General features: G+C 34.0%; 2 protein-coding genes across 2 annotated transcripts; one reads left to right on the forward strand and one right to left on the reverse strand.

Moving 5' to 3' along the window:
- Positions 1-335: 335 nt before the first annotated feature.
- On the reverse strand, positions 336-12,759 carry LOC130823963 (small RNA 2'-O-methyltransferase). Its single transcript, XM_057688803.1, has 9 exons — positions 11,983-12,759; positions 6,979-7,068; positions 5,809-6,257; positions 5,319-5,564; positions 3,460-4,412; positions 2,825-2,976; positions 1,993-2,109; positions 1,534-1,668; positions 336-1,399 (listed from the first exon to the last, which is right to left on the reverse strand). Exons 1-9 carry the CDS (start codon positions 12,259-12,261, stop codon positions 950-952), a joined length of 2,871 nt encoding a protein of 956 aa, XP_057544786.1. The 5' UTR covers positions 12,262-12,759; the 3' UTR covers positions 336-949.
- A 1,954-nt stretch (positions 12,760-14,713) lies between these two features.
- On the forward strand, positions 14,714-23,414 carry LOC130823983 (WPP domain-associated protein). The gene is made up of 5 exons (XM_057688839.1): positions 14,714-14,924; positions 15,372-17,695; positions 18,278-18,404; positions 19,725-19,826; positions 22,736-23,414. Exons 2-5 carry the CDS (start codon positions 15,501-15,503, stop codon positions 22,796-22,798), a joined length of 2,487 nt encoding a protein of 828 aa, XP_057544822.1. The 5' UTR covers positions 14,714-14,924; positions 15,372-15,500; the 3' UTR covers positions 22,799-23,414.
- The last annotated feature ends 1,039 nt before the right edge of the window (positions 23,415-24,453 follow it).

The raw sequence follows: 24,453 nt of genomic DNA on the forward strand, positions 1-24,453 counted from the left end.
CAGGTCATCAAAATTGGGTCTTGTGTCTATTTGGTTTTAACATAATTATAAATTTATTTTTAAGTCGGATCAAATCGAATTCGATTATAAGATCGGAAAAAATATTAAATTATCAAATCTGTTTTGAATACCTCTTTCTTTAGAGTAATCACAAATATAAAATCTCGATAAATTTAAATTCGATTAAAAAAAATAAAAATAAATAAATTTTATTAATATTAATTTTGTTTTAATTAACCTAATTATAATATAAGCAAAAAAAACATAAAACATCATCAATTTAATTTTGAATTAAATAAAAAATCTTTAAAAAGTAGCCAAGTCTTACATTTTAAAAACTCTCAAATTAGCATGCTCATTTTTATTTTTTGTCTTTTTATCAATTTTAAAGTTTTGCAAAATGAATCTCACATTATAAAAACCGTTTTTGATTTTCATTGGATTTGTGAAAATTATGTTTTACAACAACAATAAAAGTATCAGAGTCGTAATTCCAAAAGATTAAGCTTATTTTAAATAAACTAACATCGGGTATAAGGTCCCCATTAAAAATGGCCATTTCAATATGGCAACATAAATTATCCTAGCAATTGAAGTCTTTTCACTACTAAACATGAGCAAGTTCAACTCATGTCTAGTAGTCTTCTACAAGGAGGGAGATAAACCAACCCAAGCCTTAACACCACCTAGTAATCAAGAAGCAACAAACGTAATGACAAGAAGCCAACAACCAGCAAGCAATCCAACAGCATGTTAAGTTGGCGTAAAAGCAAGCGCCAAAATTTAGCCACACGTAAATAAAAGGCCAAATCAGGCAACGATACGGGCACATTTAAAGAAAGATACGACAAGGAACCTTTTACGAAAACACAAGAAACCCTTACGGTGTCTACGTTTTGTATTCGATTGAACTAAACCAACACGTTAACACGTTCCCTATATAAGTGAATTAACTCGACTGAAAGGCGAATGTCGTCGCATCCCATTTCCAAATAGTTTTATAAATGTCTTCCGTTTGTGTTGCTTTAGAATCTATCAGCGCCTGGCACTGATTCCTTCTAAACACTGCAATCTGAGAAGCAAACCCTGGTTCCACGCCCGCTATTCCTCCCACTCCACTAAACTCGACACTGTAATTGTATTTTGCTGCCAAATCTGTTGCCCAGCAATTGAATTGTTCTCTCGTCCACTCGAACTTGTGATCATGATTGCGGAATTTACAAGGTTGTGATGATGACTTATCATCCGGATCCTCCACTTCGCTTACTTGATTAGACTTTTGAAGAATCACGTTATACTCGTAATTTGGGGTTGAGACAATCAGCATCCTCGGCCGAAATAGGCCGAGTGCAATATTACCAAATAAGCATGCTTCATCTTCCTCCATATGCTCTATGACCTACAATCATCATTTTTAGATATAATCATCATCTTACCCAGTGTATCCTGCTTATAGGAACATTTTTAGATAACCAAACCTCAAAACAAAAAGCCGAGAAAATGAAGATAGACCAGAGAATAAGATCAACTAACCTCTAAGCATGCCCCAATATCAAATCCATTTAAGCGAGAATCGAAAGTAGTTATGCTACCGTCATATAGAATTGCTGATTTAATTTTTGATGTGGGCATCGAAGTTTCCAACTTTTCTAATTTTGAATTTAGGACCTGCGGAAAGAAAACGTTTTATCACGAAGAAAGGCGAACGTAAAGTGCACATGCGGAATAAATATCAAACTACTACCGCGGTTGATCCAAACGACAATCCACGAAAAATAGAATACGAAAAAAAGCTTGTAATGTATGACATGAAGATGCTTTACGAAGCATTTGCGTAAACTGGTTAATTATGTATAGGCAGCTTCAGATGAACAGCTTAAATCGCTGAATCGAGCTTCTCATTTTTAACATTTAGACACCTAATTTCCCCGGCGACTTATAGACGCCAAAAGGTTCAGGACCAGCACGACATTAGCCGCCGGAAAATCTTACCTTTGCAGCACGAATGAGACCCTTCTGAGAAAGATCAACACCAACAATCTTTTCCAAAGAGCTTGGTTTATCGAGTAAGGATTCTAATAAACTTCCTGATCCACACCCGAAATCAATCTGCAGCCATGAGAATGTTTTGAAGTAATTGAATACTACATCTAAATATTTTGCAAATGTGAAATTAGAGGAATCAAATCTAAAGTAAATAGCAAGTTGATCAAATACTCATACAAGATTTTAGAAAAAGTGAAGCTTCAAAAATTTCCCTGTATTGATTAGAATTTCGGAACAGAGCCACCCTAAAAATCACTAGGTTTCCCATACTTACCCCTCCCCTCTTAGACACTCTCGTCCCTACAATTGCTCATACTTATAAGCATAGTGCAAAAATGCGATGCGGTAACAACATTATGATGTGATAACACGAATGATTCGATTTCAGAATCGTCAAATATTGGCCAAATTCTTGAGATATCCCTTGAACTGACATAAAATACGGTTATTTTACACCTTGACAGCGCAGGTATTTTTTTTTGTTAAAACATGTTATTTAATCTAAATTTGTTAAGAATTGTTCATTAACATTTTTAAGGGGGAGTCGCAAGGAATTAAAGGTTTGTGTAACAACCATCTATTCACCCTTGTGGAGGAAAAAGGATGAGAGGGTGAGAAATGAAGGAGAAATAGATTAGAGAGAGGATGGGAAGGTAAGCAAAATCGTCAAATTTAGGGCGACGCCTATAATTTCAGGACGATGACTAATAACTCTCCGTAAATAAATTGTAAAATAGCTACAAACTACAGAATTAGGAAATCACTGAGAAATATGTACCAAAGAAGTAGCAGAAAATTCTTTAATGCATTGCAATGCAAATTCCACACGTTGCTTTGACAATGGAGGGTTGAACAGAGCCTGCTCCATTCTGTCTTCATAAGGTTCCGTTACTCGCAGCACAGTAACGGAGTATTCTAAACAGCAAGATTCTGGAAAGAGATTACATAAAGGAAAGATGAGAGGAAGCTATGAACAGAAAATAATTCAATTACATGGATAGAATATTTAGTCATATAATTTCCACCACGGGGTTTGATTGAGTGATTGCATAACTTATGTACGTCAAATTTCTGATAAATTTAACATCATTTAGCATGTAATTAAGCAATAAATCAACACAAAATGTTGTATGAGACGTGCCCCATACTTGGGTTAAATAGCCAATAATAGAAACTTTTAGCATAATGGACCTTTTGTATGGACTCGTCTCACAGTGAGACGGTCTCATACAAGAGGGGTTGATGAATCAATGAAAAAGTTTCGTAAGATTTTCATTGATAAGATCAGAAGAGCCCATGAATCTGAAGTTTGCAACCCACGAAGATTAGACTTGCATATGATCAATAAAGGGTTATGCTGCATCATGCTTCTGAAAAAAACCGTATATCAGAAAGAAAAAGAAACCAACTCACTTGAGGATAAAAAAGATTGAACCTTTTCACAGTCCATAGATGCACCCAAAACGAGCTCCTTTAGTGCCAGGGCCAAGTAGAAGGAGACAGATTGTCCAACTGTCATTTGCATAATAGCTGTTTCAATGCATGAAATTACCGCTGCTGTGCCAAGCTCAAACTCAAACTCATCATTTTTCTCTAAAATTTCTCGGATTTCGTTTCCTTCAGATACCAGAAGTACGCAATAGCTTATAGTGACAAGAGATCCAATGGAAGGTAATGACCCACATGCAGTTCCTTGTATGCTCAATTGCTCATTATCAAAAATGGCCGAATCACGTAAATGACCTATAAGATTTGAGTTGAGCTTGTGATCTACTCGTAAATCACTTGACTGCTGAACCTGGTGCATCAGTTGACACAGAGAAAACTCCTTCGAGAAGTAAGTCGGATGGCATTTAATGCCACAATCAGCACCAAGAAAGGACAGCTCCTCGAAAGGCATATTTGGTTGCTTAAAGTACACGTTCAATATGGAAAGGACCCTTAAAGAAGCATTTTGCACTGCATCCCCTTGTTTCATGAAAGATTCCACGGGAGAACTTTCAAGAATTAAATTTTGATTTTTCGAATACAATTTTATTTCACAACTAAAACATTCTGTTTCAACTAGAGTCTGATCAGCTGTGACTGGAATATCTTTGGTTTTAGAAGCAAGTCCCGTGCTTGACATTCTAGCTGACTGGCTTTTACAAGACCCTGACGAGTCGTGATCTGATTTGTTAGAGTTGCTGACAACAGTAAAAACTGGCTCGGAGAGCCTATGTTGACGGCAGAATGCACAGAGAAGATCCCTTGGCAATGAGCCCCTCCAGTTTGTTTTAGTGGTGAATAATCCAGGCAAATCCGCCACAAGTAATGCATCTCTAGATAACTTGAAAAGGCCATTGGGCGTTCTTGCTACCAGCATCCTGCCAATCACAAAAAATGAATTATCCTTACCTCGTGTGTACATTGACATAGTTCAAGCTATGTACCAGAAAGTGAAAACCAAGGTTATGACTTGTAGAGGAGCAACGACGGACTTTCACATTGCAAATGATGTTGTAATGGTAGACTTGTAGTACAAAAACAAGGTTGCATCACAATATCACAACCAAATCGGAAAGGTTTTTGAGTAACGCAAATGAAATATAAATTTTTTTTACCGCGGTCACCCCAATTGAACAAAACATCCGTTTCACGACTATGAGTAGATAAGAACAAAAAAGGGGACACCGCTATAGCACAGCCATATCGGAAAGGTTTTTGAGTTTAACATGAATAAAATATAGATGGTATTCACCATAAAATCACCCCAATTGACCAAAAAATCTGTTTCATAACTGTCATCGCGTCCTTAACCGAAATTGTATTTGTGCACTGAGTAGACTAGAACAAAAAAGGGGTCACCGGCACCGCTAAGTTGGAATTTAGGACTCAAGAGTTAAAATTACGGGGATCTAGACTAAGATGAAGACGATATATATGGAATTAGGAATGTCATTTTAGACCAAGGGTAACTGCTACCACAGTTTTGCACTATGATTAGAACTAGATTATTGATTCATTTAGTCAAACCCATTTTATGAATTTAGGCTTTGGCACTATAATTTGCGTGCATGGTCTCCACTCTCCAAGAAGCTATATCAATTTTTATTATCTGTAGTCCTATGTTGTTAGGTTTTACAAAATTGGTAATTTGACACAATCATATTTTTAAAGAATATAATGATCAAAGTTTTTAAGCTTGACCATAAAAAACAAAGTGCCAAGAACAAAAAGCAACAAAAGTTTTACAAAGGATGATTGGGATTACTTTAAGCAAGAAAAATGACCTGAAGTATGAACGCAAAGAAAGATCTTCATTAAATAGCTCTGCACCTCTCCATGTGTAACCAATCGATGCTAAAATAGCATTGCCATAGATATGTTGTCCCAGCAAGTAACTAGCACGAATATTGAAAGAACTATCACAGCAAGATAGCAGTTTTGCATCATGAGACTCTGAAATTGTACTGAAATTACATTCCTCCAAAGCAGAAAAATACAGTCTTGACTCTGATGAGGCTTTGCCGATTGTCCTGTAAAAGAGAAAAAGGTACAAACACATTTTAAATTAGTATAAACACACTAAATTACTTGATCTTTTGAACCATTATTATGAGTCCAAGACTATGACTTGGTCAAGTGCTCCAATACGGCTTGAGGTCATATACAAAGAACCCAAGTAATGTAGTTATGATACAGACGAGAATAGGCACCAAAGGAAGTTCAACTTCAAAACAGATTTTAGGCTAGTACTTTAAGTAAATTGTAATTACCCACCTAGAGATGAGGACTTTTGAAGCATCTACAACACCAAGTTCTTTAGCAATAACATCCAGATAATAACCTTCCGAATATGGATTCATACTAATGGATCGCACGTTGTTATCAAGTGAAAATGGAATGTACACAGCCTCCGTCAAAGCCCCATTTGTCACAACTGACTCTTGTGCTGACATAGCGCCCGTTGGATAAGGATCTTTCCTCCTGATCCAAAGACCTTCCACAGACATAACAAGGGATTCTGATAATCTGACTGCAGCTCGCATGACAAGAGGTATCGACAAGAAAGGATTGGACTCAACCCTCGCATCAATAGATCTACATAAGTTTCCGACCTTTGCATCGCAAGCAATGATAACAGATACAGGAATGGAGCCACTGAGATCCCCCGCTCTGTAGGAAACAGCTTTTAAGTGACCACTCAGTGGATTAAGTGATGACAGGAACTACAATAGATAAGGATACGTCAGTAGCAGGTATATTCAACAAAGAAGAAAGAAATAAAAACAAAGGTAAAGGAAGGGAGCACAAAAGTTTCAAAAAAAGGTATTCCCTCTTTCCTAAAACATTTGCCCCATTTTCTTTTTTAGTCCCTCCCATTGAATTTGGCTCATTTCTACTTTTGGTCATGACACACTATTCTTTGATTCTCATCCACACATATAACTTACGTTTCCATCTCATCCGCACATTTTTTCCACTTTCCCATAAAATATATAGATGTTTATCACTTTTACTCACTATTCTTAATTTCCACCGCATTTGTATTTAGGCTATTTCTTTGGGACAGAGGGAGTAAGAAAAAAGTTGAAACCAAACATTTAAATTGACCCATGGTAACAAGAAAGCAGAAATGTGAACCATTATAAGCCAAAACAAGAATAAATAGACTGACAAAAAAATTGTGTTGTACACAAATACTCCCATGAAAATGAAAAAGCATATCTTCGACGAAATAAGCAAGTACCTATTTGTTATTATGAAAATCATAACTAATTCTAAAATATCACACTACACATCAGCACTTTGGCAATCAGAGTTTCAAACTAAAATCCATGTATGTACATAAACTTCAATAAACCCTAACAAACTCTTTCATGGAAATGGGTGGGGGCTCATACAATCTAAAAACTGAAAGCAAAGGGTGGTTGTGAAGGGTACACCCACCTCACTTGAAAATATATACGAGAGGCGAGAAACTAACTCATCTGCTGCATCTGATACGGTCAGGATGCTCTTTGTGGGATCAATACCTAGCTGCATGAACAAGAAAAAAGAAATAGAATGAGAAAAGGTTTTTATCACCAGCACAATATCCAAATTAGAAACAAGACCACTTCGTAAATCCAATAACAATTCTTTGGATGAGAATTTTGCACCCTCGAAATACAGAAGGAAATTAAAAAAAAAAAAAAAGAAAAAACATATGGCCATATGACACTTGTTGCTTTATTTACAATTATCATAATGCTATAGTTACTATCTAAGTGGCACACGGAGTCACAGACTAATCTCTACATAGTATTAGAAAGGAAACAAAATCATGGTCAAATTCTCCACTTAAATTTATAATGAACTGTATAATCTGGCCAAAACATATCTTAGACTGAGTATCAAGAAATTAACCCATGGAAAACCAACGCCAAATCCTCATTCCTAACATATGGGCCAGGTACATAAACTAGAACAATTCAACCATTCAATGCGAGAAATCGTCAATAACAATAATTATACCTAACTCGCCCTATCTAATAGTAATCTATAACAAAAATCAATTTCAATGACCAACTGCATGTAGAAGAGAGGAGATAATTACAAAATACAAGGAAAAAAGCAAGACAAAAATTAATTTCACCTAGCTATTTAGGATCATGAACACAAATCACCTAACTATGTAGGATCTTGATTGAACTCACTTAGCTATGTAGGATCATAATTGGGATATGACATTGCTAAAGAAGAGTCAAGGCCACTCGTCCTGAAAATTCATCAATGCGTCACGCTACAACAGACTTGAATGTTCTCCCATCTTGAGACACTCTGAAGTTTCACAGCTTTCTTCGATCACAAACTACTCTTTATATAGCTCTCAGAGAAAGGTAACTTAAGTATTCACAAACACTTAATGTGATTAACACTCTACCCATAGTAGAATTTTGGAACAATCCTAGACAACCTTGGAAGACCTTATGCATACACAATCAAAAATTAATTGACCTTCAATATAATCTAGCCAACCAACCTTGAAAGATTTAGGATGACGACATCAACATAGGTTAAGCTTAATAGCCATCTCGGATTCATGCAAGACCTACTATCAATAATAAATCCACAAGTACAATTGCTTACCTTGATTCTTTTATGGAAAAAAAAAATCTTATCTTGGTGTATCCTAGTGAAGGAAGACTAAAACTTAATTTAGTCATAACTAATTAGCGATCAAATATCCATGGCTTTATTACAGGTTTCCACTTTTTATAAAAACAATGTTTATTACTCACCTTCTCATTAATTTTAGACGATTGACGAAAAATAGGTTGATCAAGAACATAAAAAGACTAACCAAGAACACACAAGAGACTAGGAACGACACAACAATACTACATTACCCCAATGCCATTAAGTGGCACCCACCTAAGGTAAGGTTTGGGAGGTTTACATATACGCAATCTTACCCTTGTTAATAAAAAACTAACAAAAAAGTTGTTTCCAATTGAACATTGGTAGCAAACACCATGTGCAACTTCACGTAAATTACAAGTGCACATGATTCAATGAGTCATTTAATGGTTGGATATGATACTACTAACAGCCTTATTAAATGCAAGATTGTGACCAAATGATTAAATCTTGGTTGGATAAGAGTACATTGAACAAATAAAAAAGCAATCTTGAAAAAAGGCCCTATTTAGCATAGTAATTACTAAATATCTAGCAAAGTCAAGTATTAGGTAGTGATACGGGGTGCAAGTTACTGTTAGAACTCTAAGTGATTCAAGATTTAAAAGTATTGTTTGCAAATATTTGTGCAAATTTACTCTATGATGTATGGATGTCTAGTTTTCAAAACTTCGTGCTTCTAAAAAATATATCTTTCTCACACTAGATTTTTACTCCTCCTTATATTCAGCTTTCCATTTACTTTTGCACACTTGTAGATACACTAATTCAATCCTTAAGATCTCTAATTACACATAATTAAAAACTATAAAAAGTTGATAAAAAATACATTGAGACAAATATCACAATTGACTATATTTTAACTTATAAATTAAGAATAAATACTGAGTGATTAAGGAATAGTACCCAAAAAAATGGGGCACATAAGCTGAATAGGATAGATTATTAAAATGATTGTATTTTAACTTAAATCTTACCGTAGAGTTCTATTTATTAGAATTATCAAATAAATATTGAAATTAGATGATTAAAATTCAATCAAATATTAAGATCTTAACTTGATAATTATATATTTACATTAAGGAAATGACAACTTATATCCTGAATTCCAAACTACTATAATTATCGTTACGCAACGAACTTTAGACGACTACTTGTACAACTAAAAGCTAACTAACTACTTAATACATCTAATGCTTACTCTCTTAACAACTAGAAAACTAACAACTACTTACACAACTAACACAAAACTACGACTATGACTATCAAGCAATATTATCACTTGTCTAAAGAAAGCAAAAGAAAACCCAGCGTAGAAGCTCGTCTGAATAAAACCTCAAAAAGAAAAGGCAAACTTAAAAGTAAATGAAGAATGAATGTGCCATCTGATACCACTTTGATGTGATGCACCTAAACAATCGTGAACGCAAATCACCTAGTATCTTGACTAAGCTCACCAAAATCACAATTCTGATATGACAACCAACTCCGGCAACTTGCTCAATGCCTCACGCATAACGCCACAAATTGATTGCAAACAAACTTGAACACTCTTCTCTCTTCAGACAATCCTGAAATAAGATTGAAGTTATTTCAATCACAAACTAATTATGATATTCTCTAATAGGGAATTAATTAAAGTACTCACAAAAACTTAAATTTAGTTCACACAATCTACCCATCCAAGAAGTGAGAAAACCTTTAATTATTGTATAATAATTGAAACAATCCTAGGTAACCTTGGAAGAATTTATGCACACATAAACCATGGCTATAAGGAGTTGTGGCCTTGTGGGTGTGAACAACCTCACACCAAAAGTCTTGCTTGGAGTCCAAGTCTACTTATTCCAAGGGTTCTAATCCTTGGCAAACTTAGCTAAACAAGTACTAATCATACTAAGAGTCTACCACCCATATCTTAATCCTAATAGGACTTCAATAAATGTCTTAATCATATAAGAGTTCACATTACAAAATGGAATCGAAAAAACACTAATTTGGCCTTACCTCCTACTTCTTAAATAAAAATAAAAACACTCCGAAATGTACTAAAGTCTAAACTTAGACTTTGCAATCCAAGATACATGGTCTTAAGGGTTTGGGAAACCCATGCAATTTACTGATACAACAAGAAACTGGAATGACAATAAACACTTAAATTAAGGTAAGAAATCCATGTTAACCAATACCATGTAATAAGTTGCATAGTCTTGTCTTGGAAGCTGGACCCAAAACAAGGCTCCAAGGTAAGCTTCCATCGTCCCATCACAAGTGCTATGTGAGGCAAATTTTAAAGTATACAAAGAGTTACTCCCTCCGTCTCTAAAAGTTTGTTCATATTGGAATATTCCATAAAAAACTTTAAAATGGTTTTCTTTGGCTATATATGATTTAAAATATATTCATGTAAAACCTTGTTAGATTCGTCTGTCTGCAGTCTGCATGTAAGGAATTTTAATATACACTTTGAATAATTTTTTATGATACGTTTTAAGTTTGAAATACGCTTTAAAATCAACCTAAAAAGAAAAATGGACAAATTTTCAAAATTGGAGGGAGTATACAATAAGTTGGACTTCTTGTTAAGATAAAGTGATTAAAGAAAGACAAATGAAGTACTTTGATGAGTTTAATGGATGTCAAGAGGGTGGCAACATGAGACATATTGATGGAATGATTGAAGAGAATAAAAAATTAATGAGATGAATAAACAAGATAGAAATGGAAGAAGCTTTGAAGATAAAGAAACAAAAAAAAGGAAAGGGTTGTGACAATATTTCCTATCAAGGCTTTAAAATGTTCAGGACAAATAATATTGAATTGGTTTACTACTTTTTTTAACAAGCTATGGTGGATAAGCAATATATGTTACCTATCTTTGTTAACGACAAATTTTCACTCTTACTTTCTATGTACCCGACCCTTGATTATGTCTTTGGCATTGTGGTGTAATTAATATATATGTACTAGGTTGTAGTGAAAGGCAAAGAATGAAATCATCCCACGATTACGATTTTAAAACGAATCCAGCAAGATTACCTTTCTTACAATAGTGTATAATCTAAGTTTCTATGCCATTAACACCTTGATCCAATCTCATGATCGAGTTGGATTTTTGAAATTACTAATTATATTTGCATGAATAAGTGTGCGTAGCTTTTTGTTTAAAATTCTAACCCTATATTGCATTGCATCGCATCGGCCGCGATGTAAAGGTTTCCAAGACAAGCGAACCAATATTTTATTTCCCGCATTATAAAGGTGTAAAAAAACCTTTAAGTGGTACTAAGGGATCTTCAACCGATGTTTAAGCATTACGATAATCGCATCACTCCCATTCCCGTATCACCGTTCCGTTAGTGTGATCGCGACCGCTACCGCATTTTTTTACTTGTACATAACTTTTAATTTTTACTTTTGATATTTCTTATTTCCACCGGGCCAAAAACTTAGTCTTTAGTTTCCAACAATAACACACTAAAATAAAATCGCTCATTAAATTAAATACTTTTAAATGCATGTAATGTTTGCTATAATAGTCAATATCATCCCTAACGGAATAAGGTTGTGTACATCCCACCACCAAAACCCACTCTTTGGTGAACCAGCATTAGGTAATGGAATGTTGTATACAAGAAAACTTTAGAAATCATAAGAACAAAAAAACCCACAATCAAAAAAATCCCAAATTATCATACCAAAAAAATTTCCAAATTACATAATAAAATAAAAACCCAAATGAAAAGAAAAAAAAAAGAAAAGAGGTTAAACCTTGTTACAAGCCATGAGTGCAGCAGATTGTTCAGCCTCCTTCTTCTTCTTACAAGGTTGTGAAACAGTAGATAATTCAGGAAGCTTCAAATAACATCGAAAAAGGGAAGGACCCTTTTGAGGAATAGCCAAACCAGGACACCCATTTTGAGGAGATTCTTCCTGAACTTCCTCAATCTTATAGCGTGCTTTGTCACCAAATTTCTGGTATATTACGGCTTTCGGTGTTAATGTTGGTTTCTTCATTGTCGCAGAAGATGATGGTGATTTGGCTTCCATTTTTGTAATGAATTCAGTTGAAAATTCGAGGATTGAGAAGAAAAGGGGGAAAATTGGAGGAATTTAGGGAGAATAAAGTGTTTTTATAGTACACTGCTTGGGAATGAGGAAGTTGTGTTGGAGGGAGGGGATTTCAGGGGTTTTGTATTGTTTTTTACTTTATGGCTTTACCTTCGTTTGAATGGACCACCATGATTCCAAAACACCCCATTTTATTCGGCTAAGTCTCACGAATAACCATCTCTTTGACGAATGTATCTGAAACTTATCTTTTTAAAGATTAATGTTTATTTATGTATTTTAATGCCTACTTATATTATTAATGCTTGTTTACGGTATTCTTAATACCTACATTCAATATCGTGAATGTCTACTTATATTATTTTTAATACCTACTTACAATATTTTAAAAAATATATAATAGGCCGGCCAATTAGAGATGGTCTCTCAAAATCATTCACAAGAATTTGTGTTTAATTTACAGCGAGTCTTGTGAGATCATTTTATTGTGAGATGGGCCCGTATTAGCAGTCAAAATCTGTTATGTTATATACTCTAACATGTCTCCTCACACAAGAGCCCATCACGCTAGAAATTTAAATGTGTATATGCGCTGAATATTTCACTTTAAATGAGGGGTGGTTGAGATTCGAACCCGTGACTTCTTATCACTTGGCCTCTGATACCATGTCAAGAAATCATCTCAACCAAAGCGTTAAGCTGATGGTTGAGGTCCCAGGATATGTTATATATTATAACAAAATCTTTCATTCTTCATATTTTAAAAAAATTAAAACTAGTTAAGATAAGTGGCGTAATTTACTCTAAATTGCTTTTTTTTTAATAAATTAGAATTGGATCGACTCGTATTAAGTCGTCTCACAATGAAACGCTCTTAATAAAAAATATATCTTTAATTTTTGACCAAATTAGCGATGGAAGGTGTTAGGATCATCAGATTGCTTTTAAATTAAGTATTTTGAATCTGTTTAAAATTAATTTTCTATCCACCTTAAATTGAATTACAATATTATGTAAATATCGAATTGACGGATTACATTTGAAGATATCAACCTACATGCAAAACTAATGGAGTAGTTTATTTCCTTCCTTAATCCTTACGCTAAATAAAGTTTTGTTGCTTCCCTCGTTTTAGTGCAATTTTGTTTGTTTCTTAAACTTAGAATATATTTCTTCCTCCTTTCTTAGTCTTGATTTAAGATAAGTTTCACTTGTTTCTCTCACTCATAATATATATATATATATATATATATATATATATATATATATATATATATATATATATATATATGATCAAATAAGAGGATTTTTAAATGAGAAGGGTGAGAAGGATTTTTTTTTGATTTTATTTGATTACTATATATATAAAAAAGGATATTATGTTATAAATTAAAAATATTTAAAAAATTATTTCATAGTTACCTTTCTTTATAACATAATTACTTTTACAATTATGAGTTTTTTGCTCAATCGTGACCATAGATTTTTTTTATTCTAGTGAAATCAAGGGTGTAGAGTCCTTTTTACTCTTCTCATTTTCAACTCCTTCTCAATGGATCCCTCCCCTATATATATATATATATATATATATATATATATATATATATATATATATATATATATATAACTAGTATAAAAGTCCGTGCAATACGCATTTTTATTATAAAGACATATACAAATGAACTTTAAATAAATATATTTTTTAAAAATATTTTTTTGCATATATTTAATATGTTTTTTTTTAAACAATTAATTTCTTAAAAATTCTTATTTTAGTATAAAGAATCAATGTAATGAAATCATTTATACTTATTTTATTTAGTTTTAAATTTATTTAGGATAATAAATTTTCATGCAATCAATTTTAGCCTTGCTAAAATACTTACCTAATTTATTTTTAAATTTATTTAGGAAAATATTAATTATAGTCCTATTAATTAATACATTTGGCAAAACACTAAAAACTCGTATTGTGTTATTTTCCAGTTTTTTTATGATTATTTTTGTTTTTTTAGTATTTATGATTGTTAATTAATCTTATGGAGTATAATCAAATTGATTTATGTCTTTAAGTATAAACAAGGTACTGCTCTTAATTTTAAATTAGTCTTTTAATCTTGTGTTGGCATTGTTGTTGATAATTAGAGGCAAATATTGAATAATCTTTAATTATAAAATAAACATTTAACAAAAAATACCTAAGTTGTTACACGCGCAAATTGGGTCGGCCCAAATTGACGGTTTTATTATGAGGCCATCTCGTCCAAGACCAATTGTAAAGTGATTACTTATAATTTATAATTTCAAAGTGATGGCTTAGAGAAATGGACTTACTTGTATGGACTCATCTCATGCTTAGACGGTCTCATATAAGACGGGGTGTTAAAATTTTTTTTTTTTAAGTTTAAAGCTTTCAAAATCTCATGTCGTAATTATAGACAAGTCAAAATAGAAGATCTAAAAATTGTCTCTTCCCTCCTCCATGGTCCAACTAACGGATACAACAGCTGTTAGAAAAAAAAGTTTCCAGCCGTAGACTGAACTTGCTTCTCTCCGCCCGCCGCCATTGCCGACACTACTACAGCTCAACCAACCCCACTCCCTACACCACTACAATACTGTCAATTGCAATTCTTACTTTGGTACTTTTTTTAATTTTATTCAATTTTTCTTATAATTTTTTGTTTGAAATTTTATCAAATCTGTTTAATAGTATTACTTTATTCTTGAATTTGTGTTTATAGGTTTTAGGTTTAATTTATACACTCCTTGTTATAGCGAACTTATATTTGATTCAGTCGTTGATTTATTTTTTTATTTTTTAAAAAATTATAATTGTGATTAAGACTCTGGGTATTCTTGAGTTGGTATAGTTTTGGTTTGGGTTGGTTATTTTGAATTGGGTATTGGTTTTTATTACCAGGTTTAGGAGGCACTCGATTTTTTTGCTTCAAATTTGAAAGTAGAATAAATAGTTGGTTTTTCTAATAGCTAACCATAAACTTTTGATTAATTGGGTAAATGAGGCATTACATTGCTAAATTTGTAGTGTATGTGTTGTTAAAAACTCCATTTTTTGATGTTGGCAGGTTGCTTGATTTCGTGGGTGGGCTAACAAGTTTGTCATCAACTTTTTGTAAAGTGGGAGTGGTGTAATCTGAATCTGGGTACAAGTTTTATTAGGGTTTTTGTAGTTTTTTTGGGATTTTTGAGGGTAGATGGAAAGTGTTCGTGCTTCGGTGAGTGATGGGGCTTTAATAAACACTGGTTATCTAACTGATGGGTCTGGGAAATCAGGAGGTGAAATTCCAGAGAGCAAGGATTTGAGTGATGACCTTATTCATGATTTGGATTCGTATTTGGAGGATATAAATGAGCGTCTCATTATATCAAGGATGGTAAGTGACTCGATTATCAAAGGCATGGTGAATGCCATATCACAAGAGTCGACAGAGATAGTTGCTGCAAAAGAATTAGAAGTAGCTAGGTTGAAGGAAGTATTGTGTAATCAACGAAACCGTAACAGTGAGATAAAGTCAACTTTTACCTCGAGAAATCAGGGACAGGATGTTAAGTTTCTTGGCTTCCTTAACGAGACTATTCAAGAACAAATGCAAACGCTTGGAAAATGTATTGCAAGTACAAAAGAGATTAGCAGAAATCTTAAAGAGAATTCAATGTTAGAGAGTGATTTGGAAAAAGCATATAATTCTCTTAAGACTACACTAACAGTTATGTGTCAGCAAGTGGATGAATTTGCTTATTCACCCGAGTCTTCTGCTGAGGAGTGGAAGGTAGAGTTGAATATCCACAAAGAAGTAGAAGCAATGGTGTTTGGCACTGTTATTGTAGGTTTACGCGATGACTATGAGGAACAACTTTGGAGTGTTAATAATGTTTTAGCATTGATTGATAAGTTCAATGAAATTCCTGGCATACGTCATCAACTAGACTCTATTCTGAAGTGTTTTGTGGGTCATGAAGTGGGGAATCTCAGTCCACAAGGGTCAATTGAAATGGATCATTTTCATCGAAAGGTTTTACCCTCCACTCATCTTTGGGATGCAAATCATAAACATAAAGAATCTAAGTATAGTATGCCGGATAATTTGGAGATTTCTCAATTGAAGCACATGTCTGCAGGAGATCTGTATCAGCACTTTAAGACTGTGATCACTGAGATGAAGCGGGAAAATGAGTCTACCGTGCAGCAAATGACCGAAGAATATTTTGCCTTAAAGCGTGAACTTTTGAAAGAGAGAGAATTTGTGAAGGAGATAGGGCCTTTTGCAGCATTAAAAAAAGATAAGGAATTTGAAATTGTAAGGAAAAAGATTCCAGAGGTGCTTGTGAAGTTGGATGACATGGTTAGAGATAATGAGAAATTATCCAAGTTTTGTAATCATTCCAGAGACACTCTTGATAGTCTGCTTGGTGAAAATCGTCGACTCAAAGAATTTCTCTATAAACAAAAGCAAGAAGTTCATTGCTTATCCTTGCAGACATCTGATGCTAGAAAAAAACTAATGGAACATTCTTTGGCTGAAGAGAACTTGCATAAAATGGTAAAAGATCTCAAGCTTGCATTGCAGGATCAACATATTGAAGCATCTATCAGTGAAGAGGTCTATAAATGTGTTATAAGAGAGACAACTGCATCGGTAAACTCTAACTTAGAAGATCTAGATCTGAAGTCTGTCATCTTAGAAGCTGTATATGGAACCATTTATGAAGGAGCTTTACATGCTGTTGACGTTGTAAGTAAATCGGATTTTGAAGAAAATTTAGATATGCAATCTTGTCTAACGCAACAGATTTATGAGATTCTATTCCAAGAAGTAGTAGGAAAAATGTCAATGGAACTCAATGAGTTGAAGGATGAATGTTCGGATTCTTTCAAAAGAAGGGTGTCGGAAATTGAAAACGAATTGACAATGAAGGTTGAAGAAAACGACAAATTGAGGCGTAACGTTTTGTTACTTGAAAATTCAATCAAAGAATATGATAAAAAGGTCCTTGACATTAGAGCTCTCCATGATAAAGAAAGGGCAGAGTTTACTGAGGAGCATAATAAGTTATCAGGCAAGATTAGAAATCAAGAGGTGGTGATTTCAGAGAAAAATGGTGAACTAGTGTTGCTGAAAAACAAAATGGAAGACTTTCAAACAAAGGTTGAGGTATTGAATAAGAAGCTTGATTTGTCCGAAGATAAATTGAGGAAGTTCAATGAGGAGAAGGCATGCTTTATTTCGATTATAGAGCAAAATAAGAACTACACAGCATCAATTAAGGCAAAAGACAGTGAACACATTAAGCATATGGAATCCATATGTCATGTCATACAGGATTTATCAAAGTTTTTTGGTGATTTTGAACATAGATTTAACAAAAGTATTGAATGGCAATATATGAGGTACATATGTTCTTCTTTCTCGTATCATGTTTTTTTGAATTACTTGTAAGACATATAGTCGTATACACATGTCTCTTTTTCTGTCTTTTGAGTGCTTATCTTATTTAATTTAATTATCCGAAGTTCATTCAATAAAACTATTATCGAAAAAACCATGAGTGCGCCTTAACAAAAGACTTTGTAGCAAATTTTCTGGGTACAACTTCCATTTCGTTACGTTACCCTAATGCCATTAAGTGAACGCAGGGTTCAAGGGTCCATCACAGACAACCTTACCCTTGTTAGTGATAATAAAGAGGTTGTTTATGATTGACCCTTGCTAGAAAATATCATACGCAACTCCAAATGAGTTATCTTAAAATAGTTCATTTTGATCTAAAAGGGGACTCGTCATGATAAATTCTTTCTTGAAGGAGCTAGAGAGGGAGGGGGAGGAGGGTGGTGCACTTCATTTGGGAGATTAATTAAAGCTTTCAATTGTTGGGAATATGTGAATAAATCCTACCTTCGTGTCCATCTTGTCAATTGTATCTTCACAGTTAGCTACATGTAAGTACATTAATTGTTTGATTTTTTTTGTAGATTGGAGAATTCATCTTCTCTGGTACATTCTCTTATCCCGAAGATTAATGCTTTCCGAAGGACCGGCTCCTTATACAAAAAAAGGCTGGACAGGAGGTCTTCAGACCTTCAGAAGGCAGAGGCTGAGGTATAGCACACTGTGTGTTTTCTTTTAGTGGGACTTTGGAGGGGTTGGGGTTTGCATTGTGTAAACTTAAATATATCAGTTTCTGCAAGCAAACAACAGAGGGAGATTTATTTTTATAAAAAGACAATACATTTATGCCTATTAAGAAACTCTATGTTCTACATTGAACTGGTAAAAAGATGGATGGATAATTAAGAAAGTTGAATGTTTTGGATCCTTTATTATGGATTCTTTAAGCTAACATGGTAAATGTATGTGTTGGTACTTGGTACAAAAATATCATATTACTAATATGTACTAGGGTGGAAAGCCATTTTTGTAAACCCAAGGAGATAATATTTGAAAATTGTTGGTTGCATTCTCATTTTGTTGTCCTTCGCTCTTTGTCTTGAAGAAAAAAGAATAAGACAAGGACGAAGGCAGGTAAACCCGGGAAAGGTTAAGGGAAGCACAATTTGAGTGGAAAATGGCTGGATTGTCCATTGAAGGTTGCCATAGCATTTGAGCTGTACATTGTGTTCCTATTATAGAAAATGGATGTGATCTTGATTGGAGTAACAATTGTGAACTGTGGATGTGGCAACTTTTGGGTGTTGCAAGTTTGCAACTCATTTTTTGGCCACCCTGCCCTGATTTGGGAACTTCAAAAGAATCCTTTTTATTATAGTAATTCAAGATATATAGGATATTGTGAATTTAGCTCCATCCATCCCAATGTACCCACCCTATGCTCTTGTCTTGACGCGTAGTTTAAGAGTATTTTTTTGTTGTTTAGTCATTAATAGTATTCTTTTGTAATGGTATAGTGAATGATATTTTTGACCTTTAAGGGTGTGTTAGTGAGAGAAAAGAAGTAATGATATACTGTTAAAGAGGGTATAGTGGTGTTGTGTACTTAAAAAGTTGCTATTATGGTGTCGTAGCACACAATAATCAAATACTGGTGGGATACCATCAGCTATAGAAATGCTTGAGGTAAATAGGATTGACAAAAATAAAAAGAAGAGAAGAAATTGAGAGAGGTAGATAGTGACATAAGTAGTATCATTTAAAACCTTAGTTTAATATGGTAAAGTAAATCCAGTTGACATGAAATGATAATAAATATATATAAACAAATGGTATTTCATGGAAAGACAATTTCAAATTACAAAACAACACATTGCTATTGGAAGAGTGTCTTTTTAAACATTGTGGGATTTATACTTTTTGGATCAAGTTTGTATTTATGATATGGGAATTAGCACATGAATGTGTATTCATGATTGAATTTAGGTCTACTAATTTCTTGCTGATTCTCATTTCCTTTGGTTTGCACAGGTGGATCTTCTGGGAGATAAGGTGGAGACTTTGTTGAGCCTTCTTCAGAAGATATATGTGGCCCTTGATCATTATTCTCCAATATTGCAATATTATCCTGGAGTAAGTTCTATGTTCATCTCCTTTTGGATGCCTTTGTTCCTGCAAAAATGATTATCTCAACAATGCTATGAATGAGCCTGTGTGAATTTGCATATGACCTCAAGAACAAGCTTTAACAAGTGGAAGTCTGTTTTTTTGACCTCCAAGAATGTTTATTTATAAAATAGGTAACAGTTGAGGCAACTATCAACATGCTTAAAATAGTAGCTGAAAACTTGAATAAGTATTGTGGCATTGATATTATTACGGAAATTAAAAGAAGTATAAAGGGGGTTGGGATTGGGATGTGGATTTGAGATCCCCTTTAGTTATGCTTTGCAACATGGCAAAACATTGGGAAACAATCTCCTAGTTGAAAGCTTTCTTTGAAGGTGAAATTGGTGTGAAATTGGGTCTTCAAGCAATCGTAAGGACAACAAAGATGAATTTATTTTCTCGTATTTTGTACTTAATTTGGAGGGAAAATATAGATTGTAAGCTTTTTAGCAACAGTACAAGAGTTCGATCAAATTAATAGTGGTGCTTTAATCCATTATCAATTGTGTTCTTGGTGTGATGTCATTCTCATTTTCTAGTAACTCGCAAAGAGGCTTATTCATGAACACTTCAAATGGAATTGCTTTAGATTAATATGAGTATCGATACAACCGATCCAATGGGGTAACGACATTAAGGTAATAGAATGTTGTTGTTTTCCAATTACCCATGTTGCTAGTATTGTGCTACAAAGAAATTATCATGAACGACTAATATCTGAGTTAAATACATGATAAGTAAAATAAACAACTTGGTAGCTGTTAAAAACCTGAAACTTATTGTAATAAAATTTACTTTATGATAAGAAATGCAAGCTTCAATTTTACTTCTGGTGGTGAACTAGTATAGGCTAGTTAAATCGAAGAGTTCTGCAAACAATGACCCATTAGAACACACAAGTGAAGAAGAAAACTCGCATATGCACCCAACTAACACATAGAGAAGATAAAAACCTTCCTCTTTTTAACATTTATGTGAATTAGTACCCCTTTTGGAGTTTTTGGGTTTCACTCAGGCTTATGCATGAGTCAAAAAAAAGTAAGCTTGCCTAATACTTTTGTGTATTTTGAGTGTTGTTGAAGGGGTGAGTTTGATAAATTTAAATTATACCACTACCATTATCACCCACACCACCGATACCTTGGTTAATAATTACACTTTATCATCATTGCTTACATGTCACCATCATCGTTTTGTAGACATCAACCTCACCAATTTAATCTTAAGTGGTCGGATTTGACTATTAGAGTTCCAGATATTGAACCTTAGTGGTCAATTCAACATTTAATGGTGAATTTTGGCAGGGCATTCCTAGTCAGGGAGGGAAGAGAATAAGGAGGAGGGGGAAAAGAGGAGGCTTTTTACACACGATGGGAGAAAGGAGATAGATTCCGACTGCCATCGTATCAGAATCTCAACAATCTGCATCTTTCAGGAGCAGACGAGATAAAATGAGGGTAGAAATAATGTCAAATCTGCTGATGCCAGGATGGTGTGGTAATGAGTTCGGTGATGGTCATTGCGAAAGAGGGGTCTGAGATCAGTGTTCTTCATGGAAAAGATAAGTTGGTGGAGAGAGTGCTTTCTTAGTGGATTGGCTGTGCTGTGCTCATGCTGAAAAAGCGGGCGATAATGATGGAAGTAGGTTGGGAGTTACTTATAAGGGTCGAGTCATGAGTGGCTGATTGTCAGTAGGACTTTCTGAATAACATTTAACAAGTATTGGTAGTTAATATTAAGTTGATTAGGGAGGGAGTGGTAAAGTATTGAATAAAAGTTGTCTCTACCAAAAGCGGAATAATTAGAATTGTGACATACAAATTACCATACTTGAAAAGGAAAATAAGACATAGAAAAGTGAGGCGGTATGCTTTATGTTTGTAGTAGGAGGATAGTCGTGAATGACAGAGAAGGCGATGCAGGGCTAGAAAGAAAAGTATAGTTAGGTTTGGAGGAGTTTATGATATGATTATTACAAGATGGTTCTATTATTTCTTCCTTAATCAACCAAAGGCTTACCAGAAACTTCGAAAGGGAGTTTCTCTCATCCACCAGTCCCATCCAACAAAAATTTCCTTCCTTTCTTCCTTCACCATCCCATCATGGGCAGACAGATTGTCTAACGCTTTGTACCTTTAATCAAGGAGAAATTGCAGTTTTTAAAGCAAAATATTAGATTGTTTTCAGGGACGGGTCTTTTAAGAGGCCCTAAGGGGCTCGAGTCCTCTTTATACTTTTAGGATATAAAATAAAATCAAAATATTGTTTAACATTTACTATAAAAAGATGTGGATTGGTGGTCAAGAGTATAGTTTCTGAACTAGAATTGGAAGCTTAAATCATGGCCACCTAGTGTTTTTTTTTCGTTTGGATTTTGACTTTGGCTCTTTTTAACTTATGCCCCCAAATCTGCCACCAATGGTGTTTGCATTCAAGGGTTAAGGAGAAATATCTTTGTTATTTCAAGGGTAAAGTTGCGACATATGACCCCCTTATCCACCTTGGTTGGAGTCACTTTAGCAGCATTGGGGACCGTAAAGTTATGATGTCATTATCATGTTAAAAATAAAATCTAACTTGGTTGGAGTCACTTTAGCAGCATTAGGGACCGTAAAGTTATGATGTCATTATCGTGTTAAAAATAAAATCTAAAATGCAAATCTTAATTCGTACCATAAATATTAAGAAATATAATGAATGACCATATGTATTAAGCCAATTTAAATGAAACATATTTATCAATTTAATTTCTCCGTGAAGTTGGTAAATATGTACTTTGCAGAATAACCAAACCTGTTATTCCTGGACAATTCTTTAAATACTCGTTAGTTTATATTTGTTTCTAAACCAAATCCTGTTTAAAACTTCTGCAGATTGTCGAGATTTTGATGCTAGTGAAAAGAGAATTAAGAGGAGAGACAGCTAAGGCTGTTTGACTGTCGCGTGATTAGATGTCTCTAGAAATTCAGATGTATGTGCCACTTGATTGGTTTTGGTTACTCTTTACTTGATATCCTCTGCTTTCCGAGCGTGTAATTGATTGTCAGCTTCAAGCGGCCTGAAAATATTTGTTTGAAGAGTTCGTTTTTGGTTGTGACGATTACTTGTTGAAGTTTGATCAGGCGAAGAGCACCATGCCCGGTAAAAAAAACATGTCTGATATCCACATTTCTGAGTTCTATCCGATACAAAAATTTGGTTCTAGCTTACGTCTGCACTTTTGACCGGATGCTGCAATCAATTCTAGATCATCTTTGGATGTTGATTGAAGGGCTGAAGACGAGTGCAGTTGCTGCTGAATTTCTTCGAGGAAATGAATGGTTGGTTGTTGATTTTATATGACGAGAAGTAAATTCCACTATTGTCGTTTCTAGTAGTCGCTGCTATGATAGAATTGTGCATATTAGGTTGGATATCAATGTTTTTTGTGAAAGTTGTCATATTTGTCTATGCTTTGATGTATTGATATCTAATGAGCCCAAATCGAGCTACAATTGAGAACATATGGCCGTTTTACTAAAATTGGGTTTATGCCAGACACATCTTCTACCATCGGGCCATATTTTCCTCTTCTAAAATCGGGCTTGATTCGTATTGTCTTTAAAATTTGATTTGTAGAGCTTTCTACATATATTCTATGCCCAAAGCTAAATCGTATTGTTGTTAAAGTCTAGCACAAACCTCCAATTGTATCCATCAAGTCCAAAGAAACTTCGATCTGGCTACCCCTAGGTGTTGTACGATGACCTAACAAGACAACACAAGTCTTTTCAACATTTTTCTCATTCGCGGACATCTTGAGAATTGCTCAAGCAGCTACTCATTCTAAAGCAACCACATCAAATGCACTTAACTATAGAGTTTGTATTAAATAAATCCAACTTGTTGATACGAATAGTCTATTATTCTTTTAAAGTTTTTCTTTATGATCTCAAATTAATGTATTGCAAGAGGTGAAGTTTATTCATATATGACTATTTTGATCGTTATGATGGACGAATTAAAGAGAAGCATAGCTGCTCTCCTAATCTTTCATTTTTTTATTTCGCCAAAATTTATACAATTTGTCCACCATATTACTTAAACACAACCAATTGTGATTATTCAACTTCAAACAATCACATCCCCTTTTTCCTTTTCCTTAAAGCTATCATGTAAAAGAACATACACATTAATAATAACCATATAATTCACCTCATTTATTAACTATAACCACTATAAATCAAAAAGTTCATCTATTATAACTATGACACTGGAATGGCGAAATCTGATGAACAAATCATTTAGGATGCTATAACTCTAATTTAGGTGTATTGGAAAACTATATTGTAACTATGACACTCGAATGTTAAAATACTAATTTAGGATATTGGAAATAAAAATTTCTAATCAATCACCATTATTTGTAGATCATCACAAAAAGACAAAAATAATAATATTAAGATAAACAAAACTAAAAAAGATAAATTAAAACAACAAAACTCTCACCCTATCAAATCCTACCACATAAGCGTGATTTGTTAACCTCACAAATAACCATTATTTACTAAAACCTTCTCATATTGAAAATAATCGTTTATGAATCATAACC

The sequence above is a fragment of the Amaranthus tricolor genome, chromosome 9 (genome assembly GCF_026212465.1).
Source record: "Amaranthus tricolor cultivar Red isolate AtriRed21 chromosome 9, ASM2621246v1, whole genome shotgun sequence".
Taxonomy (NCBI): Eukaryota; Viridiplantae; Streptophyta; class Magnoliopsida; order Caryophyllales; family Amaranthaceae; genus Amaranthus; species Amaranthus tricolor.